The sequence below is a fragment of the Acomys russatus genome, chromosome 14 (assembly GCF_903995435.1).
Source record: "Acomys russatus chromosome 14, mAcoRus1.1, whole genome shotgun sequence".
Taxonomy (NCBI): domain Eukaryota; kingdom Metazoa; phylum Chordata; class Mammalia; order Rodentia; family Muridae; genus Acomys; species Acomys russatus.
In genome coordinates this window covers 47,840,264-47,857,003 of record NC_067150.1, presented here as the reverse complement: position 1 = coordinate 47,857,003, position 16,740 = coordinate 47,840,264, and the positions used below count along the sequence as shown (strand labels likewise).

General features: G+C 52.8%; 1 protein-coding gene across 2 annotated transcripts in view; it reads left to right on the top strand.

Annotated features, from left to right (window-relative positions):
- Positions 1 to 218: 218 nt before the first annotated feature.
- The window catches only part of Lingo1 (leucine rich repeat and Ig domain containing 1), a 34,988-nt gene continuing 18,466 nt past the window's right edge, over positions 219 to 16,740 (top strand). The window contains exon 1 of one of the 2 annotated variants that reach the window (XM_051156509.1): positions 219 to 481. Coding sequence is in view for 1 of the 2 variants with exons in the window: in XM_051156507.1 (XP_051012464.1) it covers positions 15,834 to 15,920 (87 nt within the window). In the remaining variant the exon portion in view is untranslated. Of the gene's footprint in view, positions 482 to 15,700; positions 15,921 to 16,740 lie in introns of those variants that run through there. The other variant, XM_051156507.1, reaches the window with a different exon arrangement.

Below are 16,740 nucleotides of genomic sequence, written 5' to 3'. Positions count from 1 at the left end.
CAGGAATAGTACCAACCCCTTCTGGCACTTTTCGTTGATGAAGCACTTTGTGTCTGCCTTCCTGTTTGATCCCCACAGTGGCCCTGTGAAGGATGATTCTGTCCTCATAATTCAGTGCTTAATTCAGAGAAGGCAAAAGCTTTGCCTGAAGTCAGTGAGTCACAGCCTGCCCTCATGCTGGTTAACTCCTTGGTCTACTTGTGCCTGCCTTTCAGGAGTCACATGAGCTTCCCTCTGGGATCTGGCATGAAGGAGACATGGATTCTGGATTTTCCACTCTGGATTTCCCTGACTTCTTCAGAATTTAAGAAGCATCCTGAGGCCTCTGTCACTCAACCTCATCCCAGAATCCCTGAGGACCAATCCAGAGATTTGACATTGACAACAACAACAACAACAATAGCGATAACGACGTCAAGATCTAAAAACACCAAGCCTCTTTCCCTGGACACAGACTGGATAGAAGAAGCCAGTCCATCAGGTAAAGGGGTCAGCCCGACACTGGCCAGACTGGTTCTAGTGTCTGTCACTTGGGGGAATTCTGATGACTGAGCACCCAGCAGCTTGTGCGTGCTTGCTTACCATTGGAAGCTGGTTTGCACATAGTGTGATTTCCAGAACTTTGAGTGAGAGATGACACATGCATCAGGGCCCTGGCTTGTTAGTGCCAACCCAAGACTGAAAGAAACCCTGGGTCAAGATGGCCCCAGTGCCAACCACAGCTTCATCCATATTTGAGGTTTTGCTATTTGACCTTCAGAAGGAGTCAGGGCCATGTTGTCTAGATCTGGCTTGTCCATAGTTCTGGGTACGGCCCAGGCTGTGCAACACACTCAGGCTCCTTTAGCCTCCCAGCAACACTAGCACCTGCCATTTTTAGATCAGTTGGGTTTCATTAGCTTGTTTAGCTCTTTCAATACCAGCCTGCAAATTAGCGGAGGGAAGGTGTTAACTGCCTCCTGGGTTCCCGTGCAGCTTTCTGAGCGCGGTTCATTCAGTCCTTGTCATTCACTCACTTACCCGGAGCAGACTGATTGAGCGTCACGCCCTGGGATGCAGGGGTGCCAGAGGCAGAACTTACAGTTACAGTTCTATAAACAAAGAGCTCATTCGTCCCCCAGTTTGGTCCCTACACGTGGCCTGTGTGGGGGTGGGAAGGTAGCATATGGATGAAGTTCTCGCCATGCAAGTGTAACGGGGAGAGTCCAGGTCTTCAGAACCCACGAGAAGGCCACAAGCCCTGCCCAGGATCAGAAGCCCCAGAGCAAGATGGCTAGCTAGACAAATGGGCAACCTCTGGATTCAACGGAAAGACTCTGTCCCAATAAATAGGACAGATAGGCATCAAGGAAAACCTTTGACATCAACCTTAGGCCTCCATATGTACATGTACATACCAGCAGGAAAAAACAAAACCAGAAAAACCCAACCTTGCTTCTGTGTATGAGCACGCATGCGTGGGTGGGCCTACCATAGCTGTTTTCCCAGGCTTTCTTTCTCTGTGCATCCCTCTGTCTGATCCTGATCTGTGAAAGCCACCAGGGAGGCTAAATGCACTCTGGATGCAGCCCTGAAAACACTGTCTCAGCAGAGGCTCAGGGATGGCTGAGGACAGCCGCCAGAATCAAGCCTGTACATGCCAGCCTAACTCTTTCCTCCCTTCCCCTCTCCCATCCTCATCCTATCCTGTGTTGTCCACACAAGGCCTCTGTCCTCTCCTGTGACCACCCTTCAGACTGCCTTTACACTGTCCCCATCCTGAGGCTACCACATCTTTGACCTGGCCTCTCCATTAGACAACTCCTGCCTGTCCTTTTCTCACCCTTCAAGTGACTTCCAGAACAGGAGGAAACTGAAATTCAGGACAAGGGTTCTGCCAGGGTTGGATCCAGACCTGGTCTCTGGACTCCAATGGGCTGACTCACTGCTGAGCCCAGACCAAACCTGCAGGGTCCAGGTTGGCCCCTGCTGGATGCCCAGAGTTGCCATGGAGACCCTCTGCCAGTCTTCCCAGCGTGGAGACAATCAAAAAATAACAGCAAGGACTCTTTTATTCTGTGTCCCACCTGGGAGCCATTTAAGCCTCCCTATTCCTTTTGACACGTAATAATTTTTTTTTTCTTTTTGCTCTTAAGATTATCTTGAAATCCCCCCTCACTTTTAGGCTCCATGGCATAGTCACCAAGAGCGTTTGATCTTAAACGCACACATACACACACAGGTGCACACGCTGTGCACCTGTTTACACACCACACTGGAGACGGCAAATTGGCCTCCTGGTGCTTCGACAGCAGAGCTACAGGGAAGGCATGGCCCCTTCTCTTCACCTGCACATGACTCCCCCGCCTGGTATAATGTAGTTCCATATGGGTACCCTCACCTCTGTAGTTTCCTATGAGAAGACATGGTCATCTGGTGGCCGAACAGGGCTGGAACCAAGCCTTCTATTCTCTCCCCATTCTGTTCTCCCATCACTTCCTGCATGAGCCATGGCAGAGTGGGAAGTGAGTACCTCTCTTTTGCCCCACCAAGGGTGTGGCCCTTGCCCCACCATGAGCAGTGTTGGGATCTGTTACACCCAGTTGACCCCACGAAGCCCTTACCACCCTTGGTTTCTGGTCTCTCCGCTGGAGCCTTCCCGACCCATGCTCTTGGCATCAGCTGACCAAGCACCTAGTGACTTTCTGTGCCCAGCTTCCTCTGTACCCATCCCATGCCACGCCCTTCAATTATTCCTCCTTGGCTGTGCCACCGATTTTGTTCTCCTCAAGCCTGTCCTCCCCACATGTCCTCAACAGACTCCTCGGTCACACCAAGAACAGCACGGATGCTGCAATAGACGTCGCCACACAGCCTGTTTGTTTTAGATTCCTGAGCAATTCCACAGGCCATGTGTTGGCCAAGAGCATTCCCACTGGGCTTCCAAGGAGAATTCTGAGTCTTCAGAAAATTCACACTTCTGTCCTTGTAGCTTTCATGTCTGCTGCAAGGGAGGGAAATTCCTCAGATGTATCTTGGAGGCACTTTCCTGATGTGCGTGCGTGCGTGCGTGCGTGCGTGTATGGTTTTTGTTTTTCTTCCAATGCAGGGGATTGAACTCAGAACCTTGCTCATGCTAGGCAAGTTCTCTGTCATTGAGCCACACTCTCACTTTGGACTCCGGTTGCCCAGATCAGGGTCTATAACAGGGCTGGTGAGATACCCCTGTCAGTAAAGCGCTTGCAAGAACCTGAGGCCCATCACTAGAACCCACAATTTAAGCAGTCCCAAAGCAAGAGAGACAGAGCCAGGAAGTTCCCTGGGGCTCACTGACCAACCCATTGGTCCACTCGGGGACCAATGAGAAACCCTGTCTCAAAATACAAAATAGACCATACCTAAGAAACAACACCTGAGGCTGACCACATACACATACATAACACAAACACAAGGACCTACAATAGTGGGTGCAGAGGTGAGAGCCTGCAGCCTTGTGGGGATCCAGAAGCTGTGCAGAATTTGGGGGACATTAGTAGCAACCTAAGTCCTAGGTCTGGTCTCTTTTTTGATCCTCTGTTTGGCAGGGGAGTTGGAGGCACTCTACGAGTCCAGGGGAGTGGGGCTCTGCCTTCCATCTCCAGTCCTGCAGAGTTAGGTGAGGAGGAGGATCCTCAAGAAGGGGCATAGGCTGGCTAATATGGAAGTCATGGCACAACCCAACTTTACTTGTCCCCTGAGACTTCATGTACCCTGGCTCCTCTTTTCACAGTAAGGTCACAGAACGACCGGAGGCTGAGACAGGCTTGCCTTCCTGTGCATGTTCAACCTCTTGCCACAGGAGTCAGGATTGGGTCAGTTAGTCAATCACTTGGTGTGGGAATGTGGCCCAGTCCCATTGTAAGAATGGAAAACTGAGCCAGGCATGGTGAAGGCACACTCCCAGCACTCGGGAGGCAAAGGCAGGCGGATAGCTGTGAGTTTGAGGTCAGCCTGGTCTACAAAATGAGTCCAGGACAGCCAAGGCTACACAGAGAAACCCTGTCTCAAAAAAAAAAAAAAAAAAAAAAAAAAAAAAAAAGGAAAACTGTTGGGTCAAGCCCTGCTTAGGGAGGGAGGGAGGGACATCTTTCAGAATACCATGTGCACATTTGAGCCTTGTTTTCCTCTCTGCCAAATGTCACCAACAATGTGTGTGACTCAGAACCATTGCATGTTCACCTTAGCCACCATGCCTGGCATACAGTAAGCTCTCCTTAAACGCTGGCTTTTGTGTGAATGTAAACTCAGTGGATGCTGTGTCTAGGTGATCTTGGGGCTCAGCCTCCTCATCTGTAAAATGGGATTGAGGGTGCTGTGAGGGACCAAGCCCCTCCCCACCTCTGCAACCATTCCTTCCCTAAAACAGAACCCCAGGAGAAGGAGGCAAGGAGACGGTTATCTTCCCGTCTGTCTGTCAATCTATCTGCAATGGTGGCGTCAGTTTTCATAGAGGAGGGGAATCTGCAAAGTAGTCAAAAAAAATATTTCCTCTGTGACTCCAGCAGCCCAGCTGTTCTCTTTCAGGAAAAGTGCTGAGGGCTGAAAATACAGGAACAATGATAGAGACACAGGAAAGTGGGGTGGGGGAAGGAAGAAAAAAGCGAAGGGCATGGGGCGGGGCAGCATGGAGTACAAGGTTTTGCCAGGGCCTTTCCTGGGCTACCTGGAACAGCATTCAGCAAGACTGCCATTTACCCAGAAGCTGCTGGGATCCACCAGCTACCAGTGTGCCTTCCCTGTGAAACCTGGGTTCAAAGACAACCCTGGTGGAAAAAGACACATGTCACTAGTAGAATTGTCATTATATTTGTGAGTCATCCTACCCCACTGGAGGAGAATCTTGGTCCCTGTGGCATCTCAGCATGGAGTTAGAAAGGTGCCCTGTGTTGGGGAGGGACACCCTGTGGAGAATATTCAGGCTTGCTCAGCCTCTAGAGCCACTCAGGACCACTGTGGTCCCTTCATGGGTCTTGTTCAGACATAGCTTTTTCACCACCCCCCCCTTTAAAAATTATTTTTATTTTATGGTACATCAGTGTTTTGCATATATATATGGATACGTATGATGGTGCTGGATCCCCTGGAAGTGGAGTTGCAGACAATCGTGTGTCACCATGTGGGTGCTGGGAATTGAACCCAGGTCCTCTGCAAGAACAGCCAGAACTCTTAGCCACTGAGCCGTCTCTCCAGCACCCCCTTCCTCTTTATTCTTGCTCCTTACACTACTTCGGGCGCCCATGCTTGTCTGCAGGCTGGGTCCTGTCCCTTCCATGGGCTCCTCTAGGAAGGCCCTTAGATTCCTCCCTACAGGACTGCGTCTCCTCCTCTGGTCACCCTCTGCCTCCTGTCAGATCCTCCTGTAAGTGCACTTACCTCTGATCTTGCCCATGCTTCCACAAACAAACCTGGGTACCCTGAGCTTTGAATCCTGGTGCCATCTGGCCTGGTCTGGCACAGACAAGCTCTGGATAGGGATCTTGGGGTTGGTGTTTTTAGCTGGCCATCCTTACCCTGCCCATCTCTGGACTCTCCCCATTACATGGTCATTGGGGAGACTGGCCTCCCAGCTCCATGCCACATGGGTGCTGGGTCCCTGCCTTCTCCAGGAGATGAGCACCCTGATGCCACTCGCTTCTCTATGGCCTTGAGTGGCTTCCAGAACTCCCTGAGCCTGTTTTCTCATCTGGGTGGTAGGGGTGCCGGCACAGGATTCTTGGGGCTATAGAAAGTATGAAACAAGTTACTACCCTGGCAGTAACCAGGCCCTGGCACCTAGGGCCACAGAATAGAGGCCTGGCAGTGCCCCCAGGGTCACAGGGCCTGTCTGCCCTCCTCTGGCCTCATGTAGAGAGCCTCTCCTTAACTGGTCATCTGCTGACCCTGCTCAACCACAAAACGCTAGTCCTTCCCCGTGGACAGAGCAACCTCTGGAGCTCAGTGGAGGGGGTTGCTCCTATGCTGACCTTACTAGGAAAATGTCTGGGTTTGCTGGGAGTGACATGCATACCCCCCCCCCCAGGACAGTGGGCTGGTGGCCTCTGAGCTGGTTGTCCCTGGAAGCAGCTCTGCCCAGCTGTGTCCATTCCACGCTGCCCACAGAGGTGTGACCTATAATTGTGGCGTAAAGAAGAGAGAGGAGCTAAAGCCTCCAGCTTGTTCTAAGCCACAGCTAGGTCCCTTGACCCCTTTCTCCCTCCCCACCCCTGCCATCCCCCCCACCCCCTGCCCCCAGTTAGCTCTCTTGGTTGCCATGACAGCAGAATACTGGGAAGAAGGACTCCTTGGAGGGACAGAAACAGAGACCAGGTGTGTGCTAGTCTTTAGGTGCACATATGTGTCCAGGTGGGTTGTCCCCTTGCATGCCACTGTGGGGTGGGGCTGGGATCTTCGTGTTTGGGTGACCGCCTTTCCGGGTCACATGCTTGGTCCATGAATGTTTCATGAACTGGAGCACAAGCAGGATGGTCAGAGCCTTGGTCACTCACTACTCTATTGACAGAGCTGGGAGGTGACAGGGACTGCAGTTGGGTTCCGGTCCCCTTGCTCCCTCAGCAGGCTCATGTACATGTCCTGTACATCACCTTGCCATGGCAAACAGGCACGACAGGCAGAGGGGGAAACTGAGGTCTCCCTGTGTACCTGCACATTCAAGCTGGGGCTGTTCTGGGGCCTCTTTGGGCCTCAGACAGTAGCATATCTGCAAGAGGCTTTGATATGTTATACTATACCTCTGGGCTTCCTCAACTCCCTGCCGCAGTAAAAATGGTCAGTGTCTACCACAAGAGGAGTTCAGCAGTAAGGTCCCCTGCTCACTTGTCCATCCCAAAGAGCTACCTGGTAGCTTAAGAAAAGCCTTTGAACCCCCTCTAAAGTAGGTCTGGAGCCATCTCTCCAGGGAGCCCGGTGAGACCCATGAGATGCGGAGAGAGGGGGTGGTACACATGGTTGAGAGCAGTGGGCACAGAGAAGGGAGGACGCGGATCGGAACCCCCAGATATGTTTGTCTGCCTGCTGTGCTTCAGACATGAGCTGGCATTTATCTCCAGCTATGAGGCGCACACAGACAACCCTCTCTGCCTCCAACTCATCGCTGTGAAAATACCACCGCCAAATTGAAGTGCAAAGAGTTGGCCACTGGTGGAATGAGTGGCCATGGAGCCTACCTTCTGCTCGCATGACTCTTGGGAGAATGATGAGCGAGCCCTCACCCCATCCTACCCATCCCATTGTATGCTGGGGGCCTTTTTGACCCCAGCTTCCTGGTTGCAAGGGCTCCTTACTCCAGCCCTCCTCACCGCCCCCCTCCTCACTCCCACCCTCAAGTGAGGCAACCTCCCTGCCCTGCTCTGGGTAGAAGGATTGAGGCTCCTCGACAAGCCTGTTCTTAGACTGTGAGCATGGGAGGAAGGGTGTCTGGATGTGTGGGGCAGGGGGTGGGGTGCGATGCAGTCTGAGTCACTGGGACTTCTGGAGGGCATACCAGGCCTGTCTCCCCCCTACTTGCCTGCTGAGCCACCTCAACGGTGCAGGTATTTCTGGCTGGTTTCACACCTCAGCAGGTGGTGTGAACACACTGTCTCAGTATGCACACCCATGTTTAAATTTGCGACAACAGGGAGCCTTCCTAGGGTCTGAAATCTCGGGCGGCCACCTGATCCATACCCTGCGCTCAAGAAAAGGATCCCACCCAGGGACCCTCTGTCCAAGCTTGAACTTGGATGACAGTTGCCAGGGTCAGGGTTTGCTATGGGTCCTGGTTTCACCAGAGCAAGTCACCTTATCTCACTTAATGAAATGGATACTGCCCGTCTACAGCATGGCCATGTCTTCCCTTAGTTCCAAAGTGACCAGTAAAGGCCTAGCTAGGAGCCTGGCATGGGTTCACACCTTTAATCCCAACATTTGGGAGGCAGAGGCAAGCACATCTCTGAATCTGAGGGTAGCCTGGTCTACAGAGTGAGTTCCAGGGCTACACAGAAAAGCCCCTCTCAAGCAAACCACAAACAAACACATAAATAAAAAGCTTGGCTGAGGCGCAGCCTGCCCCTGTACTCAAGCCTGCTCTGGGGCCCATTTTCCATTGTCTCATGAATGGACCTTAGGATGGTGCTTTTCTGCTCAGAAATGCTAAGTTCACTATTGAGTGACAGGAATGTCACATGTGGAGTGGGTAGGGACAGAAAGAGGAAGAAGATGCTTAGGTCTCCCCTGGGGTCCCTGGAATCAGGGCACAGGGCACTCTATCTCACCCACCTGCCCTCATACATGATGTGGGGCTTAGGAAGAGAAGGCAGGGAGGGATGGCCAAGGGCTCGGTGCTCTCTTCAGCCCAGGGAGAAAACCCTGCATAGGAGATGAGGAACTTCTGCCTATGGCTGATGGGCCCTGAAGAACAGAAAAAGATGTAGAAAGGCCTGGGGTTGCCCTACTCTGAGTCTAAATGACAGACAACACATTTCACCCTGACACGTGGCACACAGATCCACAACGCAGCACAGGTATATCTCCAAAACATCCCCAAACTAGGTACCCACAGAGCAGCCCACACTGGCCTTCTGCTCACAGTGGCTTAGCGTCCCCGGTGAGGGGTGCTAGCCCTGCTCCAGGGGTCAGGATCCTCAGAATCATCTATCTCGCGGAAATCTCGTGACCTGCTAGAGCAAGTGCTGAGGTCAAACAAGGCAGGCAAGAGAAGAACAGTCCGAGTGCTTTGTCAGAAAGGACCAAACTCCAGGAGCTCCCCCCAGCCATCACACTCCACCATCGCCTCCTGACAAATAGACTCCAGCCTGTGCTAGAAGGGATTGAGGCAGGAGTGAGAACGCTCTTTAGCCCACCCAGAAGACAAACAAACAGATATTGAGGGTAGACTGAGTCTACAGAAGATAACACAAAGGAGGACCCTGTCCCCCAGGTGAGGCTTACTTAGTGGACTCAGGCTTTTAGGATTTTCTTCTTCCCTCCAAAAAAAAAAAAAAAAAAAAACTACTTAAGGGTTATGCCCTTTAGAGGTATCAGGACTGGGTAAGGGTTGCCAGCCCAAGAGGTGGCCTAGGCTCGCACGCTATTTGCTGGTGGCCATGTAGGGATTTGGAAGCCTCTGTGACAGAGCTGGGCATGCCATGGGCACCTATCAGCCTCCTGAGAGCCAATTCTGGCAGCTGTAGCTCCAGGGCCTCGTCTCCATTTGCCCTCTTTACTCCTTGGGATGGGATGCCTGTAGGTAGTAGAGCTTGGGTGGGCCAGCTGCTGGCAGCCCAGCACCTTCCCCCACCTCCACTGGGCCTCCCCGGCTGCTGTCCTGGACTCCAGCCTTAATGGAGCATAAACAGCCTGGCAGAGGGAAAGCCTCATTAGGTCTGATCTAATTAGGAGGCTCTGAGCAGTGGAGGTAGATGGGGAGGGGCACCCATTCCTGAAGCTTGCTTTGCACCAGGAATGTCATGCATGTACGTTTCTAGAACCTCCTCATAGCCTACCAAAGTAGACTGTTCCAGGCAGCTAAAATAGAAAGCCACTCCACTCCGAGAGGACAGGTGGCTTGCCAGGGTGATACAGACAACAGTGGTTTCCTTAGGAAGTGCACCCTGCCACCATCCTGTGTTCCTCGACCTCTAAGGCAGGTGCATGGCCCCATTTGCCTATTGGCCACAGTTTGGCTTCTTCTTACCCGTGAGTCTGTCTTTAGACCTCCTCTCTTCTTCTAGCACTGCCAGATGCCACAGGAGGTCAGATGGTGGAAAGGAAAGCCAGATGGGGGCAGACTTCTCTCTCTCTCTCTCTCTCTCTCTCTCTCTCTCTCTCTCTCTCTCTCTCTCTCTCTCTCTCTCTCTGTGTGTGTGTGTGTGTGTGTGTGTGTGTGTGTGTGTGTGTGTCTGCCTGTGGCTCCCTCTATGATCAGGATAGGGGAGGTGATGCCATGCCAAGGGGCCCACTGCCCCTTCGTTAGTCGTAGCTAACAAGCTGTTTATGGGTACGACATGACACCTGCTTTCTTCTTTATAAGTTCAATAATTTATAGGCATATTAGCAGCCCGGCGGCTGCCCTGGGCCCCAGCCAGACGGGACGGGGCGATGCAGCCCGGTGCCTCTGCCGATATTTACTCTCTCCCACCATCAATTATTAAGGAGCCCTCCTTCAGTTTTGCACATAATTACACACGCCGTTATGGTTTGAACTCCCCTGCTCTAAATCCCTCTGGAGCAGGGCCCAGCCTACCCCACAGGGCTACCATAGCCCAGGGACCCAGCTGCCTATAGACTGAGAGAGGTGGGCATAGCTCACCAGCCTCGTACCCTCTAGAGTCTCCTTGGCCAGCAGGAGCCTTCCCCACCCTAGGGTGGGGGTCTTGGCTCCCTTGCTTTCCATGTGGGGCACCTTCCCACTTCTGTACACTTAAATGTCTCCTTCTCACTCTTTGATTCAGCACAGACATAACTAGCCGGATGGCTGTCCTAGTCCCCCAGTGCTGGCTCTGTGTGTGTGCTAACAGCCCGTGTCGCATTGGGTTGAATTTTGTTTGCTAGACCATGGCAAATGGTTGTTGAGTGGTAAACAAATGAGGAGGTGAGTGGAAGGATGGATGAGTGGTTGAGTACCTAGTGACTCCTGAGTCCACTGAAGCACCTGCCTCTTGGTCCCTTACTCTCTCCTGGCTTAGAGTGAGATCACCCTGTGGGCGGCCAAGCCTGGGCCCTCTATCCACATGCCATCACAAGAGGGCAGAGCAAGGTAGAGTGAGAGCATGGCCCGTCAATCTCATGTGTGCTGTTGGAGAAGTTGCTCACCCTTTCTGATACTCTTTCCCCTTTGTCTAAATGGGGATGGCAACAGTCCCTCTGTGGGTGTGGTTGAGGGTTACACGAGGGCCTATCATGTCACCAGTGTTCAGTCATATTCCTTAATCTCAACGTTTGTCTGCAAACTGAGCTGTCTTGAATGGGATGTCCTTATTCCCACTTTCTTTTGTCCACTCCTTCCTGGTTTGGGCCTCCCCACAAGTCTCATGGTTGGCACTAGACTTGGCTCCTGAAGGCTCTACACAAACCATAGACTGATAAATTAAGATGTTGCCACATCTCAGCCTACGCTATTTAGGACCAAAATCTAGCTGGAGGCCATGTCTTTTCCATGTTATCAGCAGAGTGAAAACCAAGCCCCACATGTCCACTGGATTCAAAAGGCCAGGGGTATCTCCCTGGGGACCACATGCCTCGGTCTCTTTCATAAGAACAAATAATAGGATGTGTGTGTTCCCCCCCCATCCCCCCCACCCCCCCTTCCCCCCCCCCATGAAAGACCAAATGAGTTGCTAAGTGAGCAATCAACAGTTAGGAGCAGTATGCTGCTCTTGGGGGTGGGGTGGGGGTAGGGATGAAGACGTCATGGGGGCTTACTCGGAGCACAAGGTGTGGGGTGGGCCTGACTTCCTTCCCTTTCTGAGAGGTGGCAGTCTCCTGGAACTGTGATCATTCTCCTGTGTGTATATTTCTACGTGTGTAGATATGTGTGCTCAGGGCATAGGGTATGCTTCTGAACTTGATATGATGCTGTGGCCTTCTCTGCTTTGTTCCTCCAAACTGCGTTATAGGATTGACAGTGCCGACTTGTGTGACTCTTCTGTCTGTCCGCATCATCATTTGGCGTTCCATTGTGTGATCACACTGCACTCTGTCCATCGTCCTGCCATTGAGAGGTACACCCCGTGCTTCCAACCCTGGCTGTTACAAAAACCTTGTGGGGGACTTTTCTGTACTGGCTCTCTTCTTTCTCTGTGATGTGTACCCAGCGTGGAGCTTCTGAATAACAGACTGTGCCCCTTTTCAGTTTTACCAGGAAGCAACCAAGTTGCTGTGCAGTTCCTTATCCCATTGGCAGGAGGCGCTATGCCTGCATCCCACCCCCACCCCCACCCCAGAGCCATAATGGGAGTAAGGAATGGTTGCACATGATTAACAGTTGTAGCATGCACTAGTTAGGCTTTTCTTTGTAACAAATCATTCACACATGGAATGGCTTAAAACAAATATGACCTCATGTATTGCTTTGGGGTGGGGGTGGGGGCTCCAGTCGAGGTTTTCAGAGAGAGCTGTGGTCTTCCCGGGGCTCTCCTAGGGGGTGTGGGTGGGCATGAGGAGCTGCTTCCATGTTCACTCCATGATCTTATTAGGCCTTGTGGGTGCTGACTAGCGACGTAAGTTCCTTTCCAAGTGGGCCTCGTGTTAGAGCTCCTAGTGGCATGGTAGCTGATTCCCTTAGAATAAACAAGCAACCATGGGCAGAGAACATCCGAGATGGAAGCTGCATCTTTTATATATATATATAATCTTATATCCAAAGTGACATCCTGTCCCTTTTGCCGTATTCCACTCATCAGAAGGGAGTCAGGGAGTGGCGGTGTTGCTCAGTGGTTAGAATACTTGTCTGGCATGTGTGATGCCCTGGGACAACAGAGAGGGAGGGAGAGGGAGTCAGTTGGTCCACGCGCACTCAGGGGGTGTTGGGATGACACAGTGAAAGACTGTAAGGCAGGAGCCACTGGGAATCATCTTGGGTCTGCCTAAGGGCAGGGCAACTGAAGCTTGGAAAGTGAAATGACTTGCCCAGGGTCACATGACAGGCAGAGTACCGGAACTAGAACCCAAGGCTGCGTGGGTGCCTCTGAATCTCCTATACTGCCTTCGACCTCAGAGAATAACAGGTTCTGAGCTTAGTTAATAGACAAGTCTGCAGCCCATCGGAACTCAGGATGAGTGCTTAATGAATGGATTTGCTAACAGTGCTGCCTGTTTGCATGCATTAGCTCAAATTCCCCCTCGTGGCTCTGTGGGGACTGCCAAGCCCAGGTCCTTAGGAGCAACTGCTCTGCCAGCACAGAGCCCAGGGTCCCAAAGAGCTCCAGAGTGGTCCTTCTATACAAATTGCTATTTAAATTTGCATGGTTTTCTCCCAATTAACCTTTTTATCCCCAGTGGAGAGAACACTTCTCTGGCTCCTCCCACTCCAGGGTAACACAAGGTTAGGAACACCATTGGGTCTCTTCTTGGGGACTCTGGAGTGGGCAGGGCACTCACTCACTGGCTTTAGAGTTCTTTTCAGCCCCCATGGATGCCACATCCAGGCCAGGCAGCCTTTCAACCCTACCTGGGTTTCTGCTGAGGCCTCTGAGAGCCTCCTAAGGTCCCCTCAGTGCTTAGCACTATGACCCCAAGAGGGTCTGCTTCCAGACAGCGGCATATCACTCAGGCCGGAGCCTTTCCAGCAATGGCACCATGGCCCTAGCTCTGAGTAAACAGGATTCAAGAGTACCCTGTGGCCAGAAGGGGCCCAAAGCCTGGCCACAGGGCTACTTCCAAGCTTGGATTTTGCTTCCAGCTCTGTCAGGTCTCCACTCCCTCGTCTGGCTCGCAGTTCCGCCATCACAGGACTCTGACCTATGGATTAACTGTCCCAGTCCACTTCCCTCCAGCCTGACTCTTGGGGACTTCATTATGCCATGGACTCAGTACCACCGGCACAAACGGCTGCAGAAGGTGGGGTAGGGTGGAGCCTCTGCTGTAGTTCCCAGGAATACAAAGCCCTCAGCTTTCTAAAAGTCTAGGCTTTTCCTCTAGGAAACTTTATCCCAGTGTGCCCATTGCCTAGGCAGGGCTGAAGAGACCTGAGGCCTTGATGTATAACTGTGGAAACTTTGGTCCAGAGAGGGGACAGTTCCCTTTCAAGGTCACGTAGCGAGCCAATCGCTTGTGGCATAAAACAGAATATGAGGTTCACCTGATACCCAGTTCCAAAGGCTTTGAATGTGGGCACCACCCTTTCACCCCCTACGACTGCTACTCACCTAGTTTCCACTGCCTCCTAAGCTCCGCAGCTTCGTTTTTCTTGCTAATTAGAGGTCTCAGCAATGACTCTGCTGTCCCAGCCATTTTAGAGCCGTCATTAATTTCAAGTGCCTTCAGAAATAACCATCATCGTAAAACCCTATGAGCTGCCGGGATGCAAGCAGGCAGGACCAGCAGACACAGAGGCAGGCTTGTGTGTCCCACCCTCTCCAGTCTGTGCCTCAGGGGATCCCTGTTCCTGCTAGGGACCTGCCATCTGAAACCTCAGCCCCAAGAGTGAGAGGAGAATAGAGCTGGAGCTCATGGAGCTTCAAAGCCCAGCTTGCCACCCCTTCACACACCCCCCCCACGAGAATAGCCATGGGCAGTTGCCACCTCCTACCCCCCCCCCCAGAATAGTCATGGGCGGCACAGTAGTCCATCAAAGCTCTCAGTGTCTGTTTATATGATGGGATCAGCAAGGTCCATCCTTCTGTTGCTGTCTTTTTTCTTTCTTTCTTTCTTTTCTTTTCTTTTTTTTTTTTTTTTTTTTTTTTTTTTTGAGGCAGGGTCTCGGGAATTTGCCCCAACCCTCCTGCCTCATTTTTCTGGGTGCTGGGGTCCCAGGCGTGAGCTCCCCACAACTGGCAGCTGTGCCCTTCTTGAGATGAGAAGAAGAATGAAAAGGGAGCTTGGAACCGTTACTGACTGGCTGATACATGTTAGAGTGTGGGTCCACTCACCCACCTGCCCTGGCAATCCCGCTCCAGCCCTTACTCTGTGGCCAGAATTCAGACTGCAGAAGGCTGGTTCCTTGAAACCATCGGCTCCTACTTTGTTAGGACTTGCCTAGTTAGCAAGGCCAGAATCTGCTTTGTGCCCACTTGCTCTTGGGAGGCTCCTAGTGAAAGGACAGAGAGCAGCAGGGGGTAGGTCTTGCCTGAGGGCATTAAGTCTCAGGAGGGAGGCAGGTTTTTGCTGTCGACACACAATGGAAACCAGGTGAAAGACTGCCTAGGAGGTGGACCAACAAAGGCCTGCAGGTGTTGAGTGAGTGCCCCTACGTTGTGGTTCTGTTTGTAGCTGAGAGGTCCGGTCCGAAAGCAGGACCTCTGGCTAAGGAGGGACCCAGTGTTAGCCTCCTCTATCTGGCATCATCCTTCCCAAGCCCTCTTTCCCATTGCTTCCAATGGGGGAAGTAAGGCGGAGAATTTGAGAAGGGTAATTTCTTCAGGAGACAGAAAGAGCTATGGCTGGAATGCTGCCTACAATGGAGGAGTAAGGGCTTTCAGAGACCGATGGGTAGGTGGGCACTACAAGATCCCAGCCTAGGACACTGCCAGCTACCTCATCCAGCAACTGGAGACTGGGGATGGGGGCGATGGACTCTTCCCCCATTTCTCCGACCAGATCACTGAGGCAGGGAGCAGGTGAGTCGGGGGCGGAGATCTGCGGTGGCCGCGCCTTGCCTGCGTCAGTCGCCGCACCAGGAATAGCCCCCGCCCCCGCCCCCCGCCCCCCGCCCTGCAGCGGGTCTGGCAGAGCCTTTACGCAGGAGCTAGGGAGAGTCTATTCCTGTCGGGCTGTGGGAGGAGGCGGCGAGGGAGGGCGGGAGCTCACCGGTAACTTCACAAACAGCCGGGGTGGGGGAGCTGGGGAGACTGGGAAGGGGGTGCAAGGATCACGGAATTGGGGGACCCGTGAGCCGCCTGCACTAGGCTCTGGAAGGGAGGGGACTCATGTGTGGCCGCCCCACCTCCCCTCCTACCAGTAAGTCCCTCTGCCAAGCCTGCCTCCCACTGGTTTACTCAGCCCTGGAAAGCCATTCAAATTCCCTTTCCACGGTTTACAAGCTGTGTGACCGTGGCCAAGTCACGTAACCTCTCTGAGCCTGGGGTTCCTGCTCTCTGTCACAGGGGAGTAATAGTGCCTCTTCCCGAGGTTGTTGGAGGAACACCTGCGGGGAAGGGGCTCTAGTTAGGCCTGAGATAAGGATGGACATAGACAGAAGGCAGGAATGTCCCAAGCAGTGTTGTGGCAGTGAGGCTGAGAGCTATCCAGAATCGGTTTCGCTGGAACAGGTTTGTGCAATTCTTTGGACTGTGTGTGTGTGTGAGGCTGGTCTGTGGAAATCAAGGCAGTGCTGGGGGGGGGGGGGCGTGGAGACTTGAAGCTGGCCTCTCCAAGTCAGCCAGGTATCCCTGAAATGTCAGGCTGGCTCCTTGGAAGAAGAGTGAGGCACTAGGAGCAGATCCTTGCCCACCCCAGAAAGAGACAGGCCTTGGGCTGGTCACTTCTCCCAGCATCCCACCCCCCACTCCCCACCCCACCCCCAGTTTAGCTTCCTTCTTTTCCTGCCGGCATCCTTACAAGCTACCAGGAGTGCTGAGGTGCTAATGGGAAGAAAGAAACTCTGCCTTGTGGCGTTGATGCCTATTCTAATAACGCTGGCTTGGTTTTAAGGGGCTTCAAGCAGATGGAAAGAGGTTTACAGGACAAGGATGTGAGATCCCAAAGGGTTGCCTGCCAGGCTAGTCTCTGTATCTGTGGCCCAAGAAGGGCCTGGGTCTCTATGTAAGGTCTTATTCTTTGGAGCCATCTGAAAATGTGGTACCCACAAAACTCGGTATTTATTTTAGGGAGTTAGGTGGTAAATAGCAAAGCCCAGACTGAAGCTCCCTACTGCCCTCTGCTGGTTGCTTGGTAGAGTGCCACGGTCTGGAGCCTGCCAGAGCGGCCTGCTGCCCTCTGCTGGACAGTAAACCCGACCGGGTGGGGACCAGGATGCTAAAACAGATTCTAGACTTGGCCTCCCGGTAGACCCGCTTAGCCAGCTCGGCTTCCACACAGCCCTCCTAGGCGTCCCCGCTGCGGGCCTCGCCCTAAGATCTCTAGGAAAGG